Source organism: Dromaius novaehollandiae, chromosome 1, assembly GCF_036370855.1.
Source record: "Dromaius novaehollandiae isolate bDroNov1 chromosome 1, bDroNov1.hap1, whole genome shotgun sequence".
NCBI classification, from domain to species: Eukaryota; Metazoa; Chordata; class Aves; order Casuariiformes; family Dromaiidae; genus Dromaius; species Dromaius novaehollandiae.
In genome coordinates, this window is record NC_088098.1 from 91,178,099 (window position 1) to 91,193,981 (window position 15,883).

At 46.3% G+C, this 15,883-nt stretch overlaps 1 protein-coding gene across 1 annotated transcript in view; it reads left to right on the top strand.

The window, feature by feature from the left end:
* Positions 1-356: 356 nt before the first annotated feature.
* The window catches only part of IGSF11 (immunoglobulin superfamily member 11), a 111,950-nt gene continuing 96,423 nt past the window's right edge, over positions 357-15,883 (top strand). The window contains exon 1 of the mRNA XM_064520167.1: positions 357-489. Coding sequence (XP_064376237.1) covers positions 417-489 — 73 coding nt within the window. The 5' untranslated portion in view covers positions 357-416. The remainder of the gene's footprint in view (positions 490-15,883) is intronic.

Consider the following 15,883-nt stretch of genomic DNA (forward strand, 5'->3'; position numbering starts at 1 on the left):
GGGGTTGTGCTAAGGGTGGTGGCGGGCTGCTCTGCCGGGCGGGGGACCCCCGCGAGGGCACCCCAGGTGGCGGCCTGCGCGGAGGGGGCGGCTGGGCGAGCGCCCCCGGGGGGCCGGGCCGGGCCGGGCCGGGGTGGCGGCCGCAGCCCCGGGCGGCGGCGGCGGCGGCGGGCGCGGTGCGGGAGCAGGCGGGGGCCGCCAGGCTGCGCTCTTGGGCCGGCCGCGGCGCCTGGCGCTGTCCCCGGCTGCCGGGGCTGGGGCACGGCGGAGCCTCGCCGCGAGCGGGCGGTCCCGGGACGGCGGCGGCGGCGGCGCTGGCGGGGGGCACCTGCGGCTGCGGGGGAAGGCAGGGCTCGGCGCCCGCCGTGCCCGGAGGCGGCAGCCCGGAGCCCGCTGCGCCCTTCGCCCGGCCCGGCATGACGCGGCGGCGCCCCGGCGGCGGCGGGCGGTGGGTGCCGGCCGCCCTGGCCACGCTCCTGGCCCTGCGAGGTGAGTGCCGCGCCGCGCCGGGCCGGGCCGGGCCGCCGGCGGAGCGGGGCGCTGGGGCCGCCGCAACTTTCGGGGCGGCGGGCGCCGCACGGGGCGCGCCGCGGGGCCGCCCCCGGTGGGGCGGGCGGGATGGGGTGGGATGGGGCGCCGCGGTGCCCCGCGCCCGGGGGTGCCCGGTACCGGCGGCGGCGGAGGAGGAAGTTTTGGTCGCGGTCCCGCCGGTGATGCTCGGAAATGCGGCGGCGAGCAGCGGGCGAGCGCTCTGCAGCAGGCACGGGGAAGGACTCCTGCTCCCTTCAGCTGCTTTCGCTGCCGCCCCTCTGCCTTTTTATTATTGTTGTTTATTATTATTTTTAACGGTGCTGTAAAACTTGCTGTAAAGTGTCTGGGCTTTGCATCACGCTCCGGTGTCTGGGCCTAGCCCATTGATAAGCTCGCCAGGGTGGAAAACTCTGGTGTGTATTTCAGGCCCCAAGGCAGCAGGGAACTTTCTGCGGGTGCAGAGCGTGCCGCGGTGCTGCCCGGGGCCCTCAGGGGCGAGCACCCCTTGGGGCTGGGGACCACCTCAGGTTCCGCTGCCGCTCGCCCGAGGCGTGCAGCAGACTTCTTTGGCTGTGCCCTGCGGGAAAGATAGGCCTGCAGCCCTGGGGTCGTGGAGAGACCCAGACTGCTCCACCACTGCCCTCTCTCACAAGTCCTTCCGAAATAAGATGCATAGCTGGTCCTCTCTGTGGAGAGAGGACAGATCGCATGTGGCAGATGCTACTCACATCCCTTAGTGCATTGCTGGAGAGCACCCAGACGTGCTGTGATAAGGGCAACGGAAGTACCTGCAAAGTGCAAAATGTTCAGACTCATCTGTTGATCAGATGGCGATGTCTTATCTCCAGTAATCTCCCAACTCAACTGCTTTGTGATTCTGCAGTGCTAAAGTTTACAGCAGGCCGGCTCAGTTATTTTTTACTGAGATCTACCAGGTAGTTTTCTGGAGGGCTGCTCGTTTGTGCAGAGGTCCACCATGCAGTTTTGTTGAGGTCTGCTCGGCACTGAGCAGCGCACAGCTCCGCTGAGCCAGCCAGGCACTGCCGGCCGCCTTCACAATCTGGGAACTGGGCAATGTGCTGCAAGTGCTCCCTGACAGAGCGGGAGGGCAGTGAAAAATAACAGGATCTCCTACAAGAATAACAGAGATGTCACATGTGTGCGAATCTCAGCAAAGTCTGGACAAAAGTTTCTTGCAGTCTGGAGCTGGATGGATCCTGCCATTTTGGTAGCTATGCCTGGTTTTGACTGTCCTGCAAGATGCAGCAGGCTGTTCCCCTCTCCACGGGACCTACTGAGGAACAAGTTGTGTGGTGGATAAGGTGAACTTCTCACAAATGCCTCAGCCCCAAATGCACCCCAAGTCCTATTTTCAGAAACTGTTTAGGAGTCTGAGTCACACGTATAAGCCAGAAATTTCACCTGCTGGCTTCCAAGAGACAAATTATGGGAAATAAAAGTTTACTAGCATTTAACTGGAACAGATAATCTAAGCTGTTTCATACTTCATGCTATTTGTTTACTTTTTCTACTTCTCGGAGTTTGCAAAGTGTTTTCAGTGAAATTCACCTTTAGGTTCTCAATGCCACAACTTTTTGGCTACAGATACTGCAAAGGTATAATTATTCTTGAAACCGGAAAGAAAACCCTGGTGAAGCATAAGGAACAGACCTATACTCATGCAAGCTGCAATAAAAACGGGAGAGTTTGTGCTAAATAACTTTTGCAGGAGACCAGTAAGTGTATTTCTGTTCTGAGCTGCAAAGTTTGATTGGGATGAGTGATTTTTCTTTTTGATGCTTTAGGTTGGTTTAGGTGATGGAGGGGAAAAAAAAAAAAAAAGATGGGGCTAGATGCGAAGATAACAAATGGTGGTAGAAGGAATCTACATGTAAGATGAAAAATTTAAAGGTTAAAGGATCAGAAAGCATAAAAATGTATAAGCAGAGGAAATGCTTAATGCCAAACAAATGAAAAATGCCCAGGGAAGAAAAGTCCCTGGAGGTCATTTTGTCATTCTCACCCTTTACACCTATGGTAAAGTATAGTCAGACTTTGTAGTGAAATGTCAATCAAGTATTACAGTCCCATTTTCTTGTGTTTTGCAATTTGTCGAATAGCGGTGATTCTTTTTTAACAAGAGCTAGGTGGCTGCTTTCACTAGGCTTATAATACCCATGTTTAATGCTTCTGTGGCAGGGGCAGCATCTTTGTTTTCTCTCTAAAGCATTATGAGTGTAATAACTTCTGTGGAAATGATATTTTGCTGACTCCCTAAAGAAGTTTATGGAAGGATGGGAGGGAATTCTGTTCAGAGATTTGAAACCAAACCTGTGATGGCGAATCAATCCTTCTATGTAGCCTGAAATAGCATATTGTAAATTTTCAAATGTGTTAGAAATCACACGTTGGATACAGTTAAACCAGAAAACTTTTCTTCTTTTTTTCTTTTTTTTTTAACTGTATGGTGTTTGGATGTAGTATAGCAACAGGTGAGATGTCAATATGTTATGGTCTGGGCAGCTGGATCTTGCTAGATAGGGGGTCTGGCAGGATTGCATCAGTGTAGCACCTGGTCTGCAGCTTTTCACACGGGTTGGTCTTTTCAGTCCTCATCTGAAGTCCTGCTAATCAGAGGTTACTTTCGCAGCTGAGACCGTACATTAAAGTTCTGGCCTTGCAGCACCCTTTGCTAATCCACATTTTCTTCCCAGCTCTGCTCCAGGTCCTCAGCCCAAGTAGGAGAGGACTGGAGCAGTCCCTTGCTCTTCTGTGCTTAGGCGTTTTTGGAACAGATTGCCATTTGTGTCAAGCTGTGTGGTTTTGTGACGTGGAGATAAATCATTTTGCTCACGACCTGACCTTGGTCCCCAGTGGTAAGCACAGATGTGTTAACTACCTCTTGCATCTGTAAAGTGGGCATTTTGGAAACTGATTCTTTATCTTTTTTTCCTTCAGTATTGCCTAAAATGCGATTTTCCTGTGAAAGATTGCACTCTCCAAGGGATCTCAAAGTGTCTCAAGAGCAGCTATATTTAGCTCTTCAGTAGCAGTGTGGATACACCAAGTATGGCATAAACAACTCATTAAGAAACTTAGAAATCATTTTTCATGCTTCCATTGGGAAAATGAGTTTGTATTAATTATACCAACAGTGTAGATGAAGAAAGGGAGGCTTTGTGACCCACTGAAGGTCAGGGGATGCTGGTAGTCCTGAGTGGCTTGGTCCAAGCTGTAACCACAGACAAATACTTGAACTTATGCAGCAGGTTAAGCAATACTGTAATGGTGCTCTTTAGGGATGTTCACTACTAAATTGTGGTGAGTCATCTATATTTAGCAGGATGCTACTATCATTGTGCTTTTTAAGTAAAGTGCTTTTAACACAGTTTATTTCAAGGAGAAGTGCATGCACTGAGAATTTGTTCTTTGTAGTTTTCTCCTTGTGGAGCATTAACGCTGCCTTCCCTTTTGTAAATGTTCAGAGAGAAATTTAGCTCCTGGTTGTTTAACAAACAGTAGTGTAACAAAGACAGTTCCCCTGTTAATACTGCCTTGTGTTTGGACAGTCATTTATGAACATTAGCTAACTGAGAGTCTCTAAACTCACTTTGTTAAGGAAGTCACTTTGATTTATCGCTTGGAAAACTGAAGTGTATAGAGATGAAATCATTTAGTTGCTGTCATATCGGACATCTGTCCAGCTCTGCTGTGCAGAAGTCACAGTTGCAGGGCTCCTGGTCATGTGCCACCCCACTTTTTTCTCACAAATGTTTTGTGTCTTCTGCACCAGGGAAAGAGAGCACTATTTCTAACTACACACAGTGAACTGATTCCTCCCCCCCCCCCCCCCCCTTATATGTTGTCATCTCTTTGGTTTTGGAGGTCACTTGTGACTGTTCTGGCTTCTGTGTTCATTTTTTTTTCATTGCTTGAGCTGTGTGAAGGACCAACATTCTGTTGCATCAGGACTGAGGAATCTGGCTTAATTCTGAATGGAAATAGAAATTAAATGCTTTGACACTTTTGAAAGGAAATTTCTGAGAGGAATTTCATTTCAGGTCAACCAATACTGTGTTTCTATGTGGAATCTTATTATTATAATCCAAAAAACATCTTAAGCAAGAAGGAATTTTGATGTGAGAAGTCAAAACTTTTCATCCCAAAGAAGCTTGAATGGGATGTTTCTATATTCTCGACCAATTTCCCCCTGTTTTTCTTTTGAAATACAATTTTGAGTTTACAAAACATCCCAAGTGTGATAAGGTTTGGTTTACTGGAAGTATCTCTAAAAGCTGAAGTTATTCCTTTTTTTTTTTAATTTCTAAAGGTTATTTAAAAACACTATTGTTAAAATCCAACTGGCAGCAATGGGTGATATTTGCCAATAGTCCCTGCTCATTATTTTTGCAGTTCTGACACATGTATGCCAACACCATGTGCACATATGTGGCACTGCCTGTGTCCTTTCCGTATTCATCGCACTGTAGAACACAGTTTGCACCAAAAGAAACAGAACATGGAGTATGAAGTAAGACAATTTTGTATTAAAGAAATATAGCCCCTGTGTTAATCTTTGTTTCCCTTTCTGGAGCACTTACTGGAAAAGAACCAACACAGGATTAATAGATTGAGCACAGCCATTTATTACCTGTGCATGTGTGGAGTCACAGCTCACCTCTTGGCAGTACAGCAGCACTTGTGTGTTTGCATATCTGCATGAAGTTGCATGCGGGTGGATTTCTATATTAGAGGGATCAGATCGCTTAAGGATAAAAACTTGTGCATTTTTTTTTTCACATCCTCACAAGTCAACATAGCTACAACAGTGTGAGCTGGATTCTGTTTCACAAGCATCAACAAGAAAAAGCCAGTGTCTGAGCTGCACTCAGATACAGCTGGACTTTGGGCTTCCACATTTTGAGGAAAGTCAAAATGTCATTTCAGGGGGCCCCCTCCACTCAGAAAACAGTGGGCACAAAAGTTTCTTCTCGTCAGTGACAAGGTTGAGCTGGGACAGCTGAGCCATGTCTTGCAGCCTGTTGAGTATAACCTGGTGGATGGGGTGAAATCCTGCTGGATGCCCAGAACTCATGCTCCTGGTTTGTATGGGCTGTAGGTGAACTGTCTGCATTCAGCTCTCCCCCTGCCTGGTGCAATAACAGCACCTGCCAGGAGTAAGTGGGTTGGTTCAACCTGTCTGCATGCCCATGGGGCACCTTGCTTCGTAATTAATTAGAAGTTGGCTAGTGCCTTGAAGCAGGAGGGCAAATCGTTCATATGCTTTTTTTTTTTTTTTTTTAATTCTACATAACGTGTCTGTGGATGTTCCCAATATCCTTACAGATGCATGAGCTTCTGTGATTTCCGCTGAGCTCTTTACTTTACTGATAACGTGTGCTAATCTTTCCTGGTGGTAGTTACGGACTGTGTTCAAAACAAACAAGCAGGCAGAAGAAGAATAGAGAAGGAAAGGAAAAGAATAATCGTTCCTTTATGTCTGGTCACATTTCCTGTTCTTCAGTTGTATTGAACAGCCTTTTGTCTTTCTCTCTATCTCAAAAAAAAAAAAAAAAAAAAAAAAAAAAAAAAAGAGGGGGGATGGGGGAAAAAAAAGAAAAAAAGGGGTAATAGAAGCACCTTGTTCCCTTCTTGATACCCATTTGATAATTTATTTCTATGTACCTCCTCTCTAGATCAAATAGTCCCAATTTTAAGTGTGCTTGGGAGTTTCTTTTGACCAGTAAATGTTACTTACTGAAGAATAATGAAACTTTTCAATTCCTTCTATACTTTCAGATGAGGTAACTAAACATAGTAATTCCCACCGAGGGTGCGCTATCAGTGTTCGCAATGGCATTTTAATACTTCCAGCATCCTTTTCTGCCTCAGTCTTTAGATGTCCTAACAGCTTTTGTTGTTGTTGCCCACTGTTATATGTTGAACAGATGTTTTCACTGAGCTGTTCACAGTGATACCAAGATATTTTCCTCAAGTGATTACAGTTAAATTAGAGACCCATCGTATGTGAGTCGTTCAGATTATTCTCTCAAGTTTGTATTACTGTCTGCCTGATAACATTGCATTTCATCTCACATCAGGCTGCCTGCTTGCCTAGCTCGGTTAGATCCCTCAGAAGTCTCTCCCAATCTTCTTTTGTCTCAGCCAGCCTAAATCATCTTGCCAGCTCACTGTTCCTTTCCCAGATATTAAGGAATAGATTAAACCACCCCAGGGCTGGTATGAAACCTGGGGGTAATCCCTTGTAATTGGGGCCAGTGCAAGGGCAGCGGGAGCAGGGCTGCTGCCCCTCTGAGCCTGGGCACCAGCTGGCAGCAGCAGCTCCAGGCTTGGGCAGGCACCCCAAACCCCAGAGCCTGTAAGGAACCCCCCTGGGAAATGGGGGGCTTCGGCCTCAGGAAGGCAGGGCCAGGGCCAGCACCGAACTGGTCTCCTTCCCAGAATGGTTTACTAGCTGTGCTTTGAAGTGAGTGAAAATTAATCACTTAGCCCTGGCCTTTTCTTTCCCAAATTTGAGTGGATTGAAGGGGCACGAGTTCCTCTGAACAGAGATCAAGCTGTTTTGTCTCCCATTTAGGGGTTAAAGGAGTTTGACCAGTTTACGTGATCCCTGCTGCAACTTCCAGGATAGCCTGAACCTTGTCTTAAGGAAAGCATTGCTAATTTTCAGGAACGCCTGGCTTAGCAAAAACTTCCATATCTTTGCTAGCAGCACAGCGCTTCGGACATTTTATTCTCCTACTGTTCAGCAGTTCTAAGTTTGTCCTTTGAATATGCTTAAATGATTATTTGTTTTTTTGACTCTTGCAATTTGGCCTTCGATTCCATCTCAGCCCTCCTAGCTGCCACCTTATGAAGTGCCTGCTTAGATTGAATGACTTCTTGGTCCTTTTATTTGGCCATAAAATGCACTTCCTTGCTTCTCAGCAGTTTTTTGTTCAGAGGTACCAAATACCTTTCCAGTGCCTCTGCTGAGATTGCTTCAAGTAACCACCGTACTGACTGTAACAATCTTAAATTTCCTGCTTTTGAAGTTAGGCTGTTTTGACCAGCTTGCTTGTAATCATCTTTTCTAATGCTTAGGAATTGTGCTGCTAACCTCCAATATGATTTCTCTCACAGGGATGTTAAATTTGATTATGCAGCGGTCACCATTACTTTATGAGCCAGGTTACTCTGCATCAGTTGTGGTGTTTTCACTTCTGCCATGACCTAGGACGGACTGTCCCAGGTAATGCTGCTCTTTAAGACGTTGCAAAATTGTAACACGCACCCTGCTGTGTCACTTAGCCAATTCCTGCACATGTTGCTGAACTCAGCTTTTATTGCTGTTTTCTTTGACTTTGTTGCTTCTTTGCTTTCCCTCCATACTGTGCTGTAAATAGCCTCTTCCTGATCAGGAAGCCACTGCTAAATCCAGGCTGCTGTAGCGAGACTAGGTCTTTAGTTAACTTTTCTCCCCATTCAGCCTTGGCCGGGCAGATGGGCTCTGCGTATTACTCATCTTGCAATCTGATGTCTCTGTCCTTTCGCCCGTGCTGGATTCCCCGGCAGTGCATCGCGCAGTGATGAATGCTGCAGCTGTGGAACCACTGACTGGGAGACATGTTGGGCATTTTAACCATCTGTTAGCACAGCTATTTTGTCCGTTTCCTGCACTGTGCAAAGTCGTTGCTGCGCTGTGTTGTAGAGAATGGTTCACCACAGGCTGAGGTGTCAGCCTGAAGTGCACAGCTCCTTGGAGCCTCTTGTTCCAACTTCAGACCAGCCTGCACTGACCTGCGTTCCCATGAGGTCTGTCGGCATCAGCTGCGCTCTATGAAATGGTAGTTTTTGAAGTGACAGCTTAGAAAATGCAGGTTGCTGGATGTTTCCATAGGGAATACTCTGGGTCCCTTTGCCCCCTGGGTGTTGCTTGCTCTACTACCTCTCATGGACTGGGCCTGAATGTAGGGTCTGACGCCCTCAGAGATCCTTGGGGAAGGAGTGTGGGGCTTCCCAGTGGCAGACCCTGTTGTTTTACCAAAGGCTGATGAGAGGAGGTGCCAGGGGCTTCTGCAACAGGCTGTTGCACTTGTGTGGTTTGCACTCATTCTGTAATTGAGTGCCCATTTGGGCTCCACTAGCTGAGAATTATAATGTCTGAGTGTCTCTGTTGCTTATGGAGCTGCTAGGCTGGAAGCCAGCTTGGCTTTCTGGCTGTATGTTAGGAGAGATTGAGAGGACCTTGGCTACTTGGCAGAGGGACAGAATAGCCTCAGTCTTGTCTGCAGAATCATGATGTCCTTCATTCGTCAAGGGCAACCCTTCTTTTTGCCCTGAAACAGCTGGTGTGCCCTGGGCCCATATTACGGGCCTCATCCGCAATCAGCACCTTCCTTTCTTGTGCTGCCGATGCCTGTGATACAAAGTGCAGGTTTGTGTTTCTTGGCTGCGTGCAGCTGCAGCAAGGCTGAGTTTTGCTTGTTCTTTGGGGACTGTTCTGTGTTAGTTTCTTCAGGCTGTGGGTTTTTTGTGTTTGCAGTCTCATCTGTTCTTGCTGCTCTTGTCCCTGTTGCCACTGACTTCCCCCCCCCCGCCCCCAACTGCATTTTTGGTTGCCAGATTGACAATGAACGGCTGTTTATCCACTGAACAGCTACGACATGGGCAGGTTTCCCCCGCTCACCCCATCCTCTGGCCCTCTTCCACGTCCCCCACTTTGGCCGTCCGGGACCTCCAGCCCCGAGCCAGAGGGGCAAAGCAGAAAGGACTGCTGTTGGCGGAGGGGGGGAGCTGAGGTACCCCACTGCCACCAGCTTGCGTTGCATCCTCATTGCAAAGAGCCCTTCCGGAGTCAGCGGTTTGCGGGAATCATTGACAGGAGGTGCCAGCGAGGTGCTGAGTCAGAGAGAGGTGTGCTTGCCAAGGCACTGCAGCAGAAGGAGCCTGCTCGCCCCGTGTGGAGGCAAGCCAATGGACGGTGGGTTTCCTGGCTGCCTTTTGGGCCTTTTTTTTTTTTCCCTTTCCCTCCTATTCTGAGGCTGCAGTTCAGCAGCAGTGATGCAGTGCATGTAAGGGAGAAAACAGAGCTTGAGGGGAAAGGGTGCCCCCCCACCCCAGATTTAAGCACTGGGGTTTGGGGGATGTGGACTCCATTCCCAGCTGCCAGTGGGTCTTTGTGCTGCCATTTCCATGCTCTAAGCAATGTTTTGCAGTGGCAGAAAGGGTGGGAAGTATGTGTTGGGGGTCAGGGATAAATGAGTGCTTGAAGTGGTAGATTGATGTCTAGTGAATGAGGAAAAGGAGCATGCGGCACCCTAGCTGGGGAAGAGGGTATAGTGTGGCAGGCCAAAACAACTGCAAAATAAAGTGATTAAGAAGGTGTTTTGTCTTGTCCTTTCTGAGAGCTGCTTTTGCTGCAGTGTCCTACTGCTTGTTTGGGGGCTTGAAATACGGTGTTCAGCATGCAGAAAGATGGGTGCTTGTCTGTGTACATCTAGCGCCTGATGAAGCTCCAGTTCAAGCTCATGAGAGCTTTGCTGTTGACTCTTGGCCTCCTTGAGTATGGCCAGTGTTAGCATTTATATTGCAGCTGAATTTGTCCCGAAGATCTGGCTCCTTGCCTCTTCCTTGCCCCAGGCTGACTTTGACCTTCTCTGTCTGTCTCTCCCCCTCCTACATAGGGTACCATTTTTCTGCTGCCAACAAAAGTCGGTAATTGTTTGCACAGCGATCGAAGTATATGGAGTACTATCTTCATACACTGGTGCGTGTGTCTGATAAATACTGCCTTTGTAGGAAGGGCACTTTTTTGTTTTGTTTGTTTGAATAACCACTTTGTAGAAGGAGATGAAGAACATGAAAAAGAAGGCCCACATATTTTTCAGAGCTTTTTTTGTGTACACTGAGCTCCGCCCACCCACATTTTTAGTGCTAATCTCTGTATATTGTTTCTCTCAGCTGACTTAAGTACCAGCCATGTTATCTAGATCATCATCTGTATTGGGTTGATAGGAAAACTGAAGCTCAGAGATGGGCAGTGCCTTGCCCAAGGTCATGCAGGATTCCTTTCACTGGTCTGGGTTCGGAGCCTGTGTCTCCTGACTGCCAGCCTGTGCTTTAGTCACGGGCGTGCTGATTTAGTCAGTGCTGCGCTAACTTCTTTCCCTCCTGAGTTTTAATGGCAGAGGCTTTTGGATGGTTATTGATTTTTTTTGAGTCTTTAAAGAAAACCTGCAATGCCTAAATCGAATGTGGTTATTCTCCCTTCTTTGCCTCGGTTGCCTCCACAGTGAAAGGCTGCAGAAGGACTTGCAGAGGACCTCCAGAGAGGTGGCCCAGGGGTGCTGGGGAGGGTGTGTGTGTGTTTGCAGTGCCCAGGCGCCTTGCCCCTGCTCGCTGCCTGTTTGTGTTATGGGTGTTGCGGGTGATGCTAGTGGCAGTCTTTGAAGCTGTCTGTGGCTGGAGGACACAGTTATTTTGGGGGAAGTCTTACTCCCCTGCATTCTGCTGTGAGACCCCCAGAGGCAGCTTAACTGTGGCTAGGCTGGAGAGGCTTGGGATGTTCACTTTTTGTTTTGGTGTGAGTTTTGTGGTGGCTGGTGGAGATGTGTTAGCCAGGACACTGCCACAGAGGAAAGAGCGGATCCACTTCTGCATTTTAAAGGATTATCCTTGTTGCTCCAGGGAACCTTATTTTCCATCTGGCCAAATGCAGTCCTTCCTCATTATCCACCCTCTATCCATACTGTGACTTTGCTCGGGAAATAGAAAAAATGTATAGAACTTTGTCTGTTTCATCTGGAATTGTCCAAGGTACCTATGGGAATTAAGCACTCAGTTCCCTTAGGTTCCTTTTAAAAAGCCCAACTGACATAAATTTGTTTAAGATAAACAAGGAGAGGAAACTATTCCATGATTCCTCATGTCAGCAGCATCATAGCTATTTTCCCTGACTTTGATGTAGCAATTGCCACGCTAAAGCTTATCGAGCTTTTTGAGGTCTTTGGGTTGGGAGCTAGGAAGGGAGACCTGAAGTGGTCTCTGATGTCAGTGGAGCCCATGCCCTTACCTCCTCTCCTCCTGTACAGAAGATCTGGTAAAGCATCCTTAAGTACTGTAGAAATATCAGTTGTGTAATTATGTTATTACATAATTACATGTAATTATGTTATTACATGCGTAATAACATAGTATACAGCTACCTTGTGCTGTGCCAGGACTTGATAAATATACCTGACATTCCCTGGGCCAAAGGCTAAGCCTGCTACTACTTGGCCGAGAATGACGGAATTGGGCAAAACCAACTCTGCTCTCATTTCGAAGCAGTAAAGCATGTGTATGATGAGGTGTAGTGTTTAATTGCAACATGTTTCCAACAGCAGTGGTAGCGTTCACCCTGGAGGCAACTGGGCTATTATTTTGACAGCTATAAGAGCCAGTTATTTTTCACTCTTTTTCTCTATAACCAAGTAACTACAGTTTGCATTAGTCTTCCACAAACATAGAAATCCAGTGACAATCATCATCATTTTAATTAAAAGTAAACAAATATGGTGTAAAAAAGTAAAACAACCATTGAGAGACTAAACAAGTAACAGGATATGACTGGCAGTTCGAACATGTCATAGCACAAAACAAGATAAAGAAGCTGTCTTCATCTGAGAACCCCTTCTGGGATTTTGTTTTGTGGCTAAAAATAATAATAGATTGTGTTTTATGTTTCTTTCTGGAATGCTTCCCTTTGGCTGTCAGCAGACATTATGAAGCTTCATGGTCTGTGGCTCATTCATGTACTCTGTGTGAAATAACTGATCTTTTATCTTCATTCAACGGATAGGGAAGGTGAGGAATGGAGAAGGGAAGCCACCTGAGAAGTCAGCAACAGGCTGGGATTAGGACTTGTGTCCTCTGGTGTCTCAGGTTGTTTCTAGTTGCGAGCCCATGTAGTGAGGGCACAGCTGGCACCTCACCTTGCAGCCCCATCTTAAGTCCCAACTTGCCCCCAGGGCCACTGGCCTTGTCAGAGTCCCCAGCTGAGGGGGGAAAAAGTGGGTCAGGTGGAGACATTGATGAGAACACTGCCACCTCCTGCCTGTGAGCCACTCATTGGACAAAAAAAATGCCCACCCCCCACTGAAATTATGTGAAATTGTCCTAAATTGTGGAATTCTCATGGAATTCAGCCAGCTGCAGAAGACTTGCATCAGTTTTGGTCTAACCTATTAAGAGAAACATTTTGGGTTTTTCTCTCAACTCTGAGGTGTAGTTCATCCTTGGAGCTCAAAATCAAACTGCAATCTAAAATCAGCACAGTTCTCCTTAGCCCAGGCTTTTAAAACAAAAATGTGTAACGGTCAAAGTAGATTAAAGACAAAAGGCTATCTTAATGCAGTAATATAGCTGGACAGTCAAAATCAGGCAGTGCTGGTAAAGGCATAAGTTAATGATGCCCTGTTATGTATCCTGTATCTTTTATGGCATGAATTCTATAGTCTAAGTGGTAGTAAGGTTAGAGGCAGGTGAATAATTTATAGCAAATAATTTATTTAATGAATTCCTCTTCCATTTCTTTGAATTCTTCCATTGTTTGTGAACATCCTGTGGTTTCTTCACTTTTTACTTACTTGAAACTACTTACTGAGTACTTTTACAAATACTAATCAACATACGACATGCTTATAATCAGTTTTTGTTGTTGTGTGTGTGCGTGTGCGCATGTGTGTGTGAGGAGATTGTATTTAACTCCAGGTTTGGTTGCCAGGCACTGATTAGAACAAAATTCCGTGGCATAGTGTTTCAGTGTCCTGACAGCATGAAAATAGTTGTTAGAATTGGGTTGTGTTTCTGAAAGGTTTCAATAATTAGTTATTATTGTTTAATAATTATTCAGATTATTAGTGTGGATAGTCAAGTTAAAATTTCACTTTTGCCAGCATATGCTAAAAATTGCTTAAAATGTGTTACTTCCTTGTATGTTCTTGTCACTAAATCAGAATAGTTTTAAAAGTGAGCAAAACGAAATAAGGTCCACAGTCAGCAGAGCACTGTGCATATGCTTGACTTAAGGCAAATTCTTGGGTAGATGTGTAAGTAGTAGAGTGGTAAATGACGAGCTTCAGCCTATGTCTAAATGGTTTGCTGAGTTAAATCCCAAAAATATAGACTGAAGCAAACTAATCTTTCATGAAATTGAACATGTAAGAGGTTTTGATTTGTTTTGTTTCCTTTTCTGCAATTATGGGGTAGTGTATCTTTCAGATTGGTGTGGGGGGCTAGACACAGATAATACAGTGGGTTACAATATTTCTGATTTCGTCAAACACAAGACAGTTCACCTGAAATTTCACCTGTCATTCTGTGCCTTTTTTCATAAGCACTGGAGGAAATAGCATGAAGAATTGACAAAAAATAGCTATTAGTTTTATTTGCCTCTTCTTTATTTATAACTTCTCTCAAGACATCAGATTTCAGAATGTGTTCCATGTGCTTTTACTGGCTCCTATCTCTAAAACTAATTCATTGGGAAAGGTTAAACAGTGCTTGACAAAAGTGATCCTCACAGTTAGAAGAACTTTCCTTAGGTCTGCAAGGAATAGGTGAGAGTTCTTCTGACAGCCTTCCAAGACATTTAAATAATAAAAACCTCAAAAGGTCTACCTTTTCCTATGCATCTTTTGGAGGCTACACATTGTGAAAATGCAGCTTCTGAAGTTATATGATGTACCCTTTGGTTCTGTAATGCTGATGGTGTTTTTTTGGGTTGGCTGAGAAGCACTGTTAAATTTTTTTAGGTGAGGGACCCATTTGTGAGTGAGGGTGAGACTTCATTTCCTTCCTGTTTGTGCCTTGAGGTTGACCTGTGTGGACTCTCTCATGTCTAATAAGGAGTTGGGCCCAGCCCAGTCTTTCCTCTTAGCAGTGGGTCTTTCTCCTCTACCTAGCCACCTAATTTCATGAGACTTGTAAAAAGAAAGGTAATGTCTTTGAGGCTTTTAATCCTCTGTCAGAATTGGTTAGTGTTGGCCACAGGATTTGAAAGCTATCGGAGAGAAGGGAGAGGAAAAGGAGAGGATACGAAGCCCACATGGTCACAGATAGGCAACAGGAGTGCAGGAGCCTGCCTTGTTTCCAAAGTCAATGACTGTCCATAGGCTTTGATGCATGTAGACATACTGAGTGCCGTGGCTAGTAGGAGGCCACAGACAGCTCAGGTCACTGTGGGCTGGGAAGAGGGGAAGCCATCTCTGGGTGATGGATGACATGTGAGAGGAAGCCACCCAGGTAGGCAATGAGTTTTGAGCGAGGAAGGGAGACTGTTCCTGCTGACCTACATGAGCTGAAATGAGCTCTTTGGAGCAGAGATTCAAAGATGTAAATGTTGTTTCTAGTGCCACAGTGGGTTTAATCAGAACCCCATCCAAGACATGCTCTATACCAAAACCCAAACTAGATATATCATAAGGGTGAGCCTGCAAAATGTGGTCATATGTCTCCATCAACTCCTTGTAAGCAAGAGGTTTACAGGACATAAACCAGAGCAGGGCTTTATCCAAGGGAAAGTTTTTGGACCTGTGAACACATTCACTGTTCCTCAGGTGATGGCTGAGGTCCCAGTCTTGCACACATGGAAATCAATAGGACAGTTTCAGCTCTGTGTGGTTGGGAAGGCAAGAGAACATTTGCAGGGCAGGAGGGAGAAGCGCTGGAGCCAGACTAGCAATGTGTGCTACAGGTCAGGACTGCAGAGGCCCCAGACTGGCACATTTCCTCTTCTGTTCCTATTAGCCTTGGCTCCTCACCAGCCTGGCCTCCTCCTTGTCATCTTCTATGATCCCAGCTGAAAGGCTGGGGAGAGACTTTTAAGGAGAATCTGGCAGTGGAATTCTGAATTTTGCACCAGAAGACTTCTCTTGTCTTTGCAGGGCTTTTAGCATGTTAATTGCATAAAATATATCCAGGATTACAGTTGATCACCAGCACATTTAATAACCCCAGCAATACATGTTGTGAAACTAAAAAGCAATCACCTACACCAAATAAAGTAAATAGCAAATGGTCTCAACAGCTTGCCATGTGTCCTTACACACTATGCGGATGCCTTTAGCAGCAGAATTAGGAGGACTACGTTAGGTGCACATAGGTAATGACCCGATATCCTGTAAGGGCTGTGGACACCCATATCTATGACAGAAATATGATTAAGGGACTGTTTGAGGCAATTGCATCCTTTTCATTTTGGGATCAGAGCCTCAGGGAGCTGGGCGATCAAAGGCCGCTTCTAAATTTAGCTTTGGCTTGCTTTTATAGAGCCTTGAGATGCAAAGGGCAGAATGGGTTAGTTTGAAAA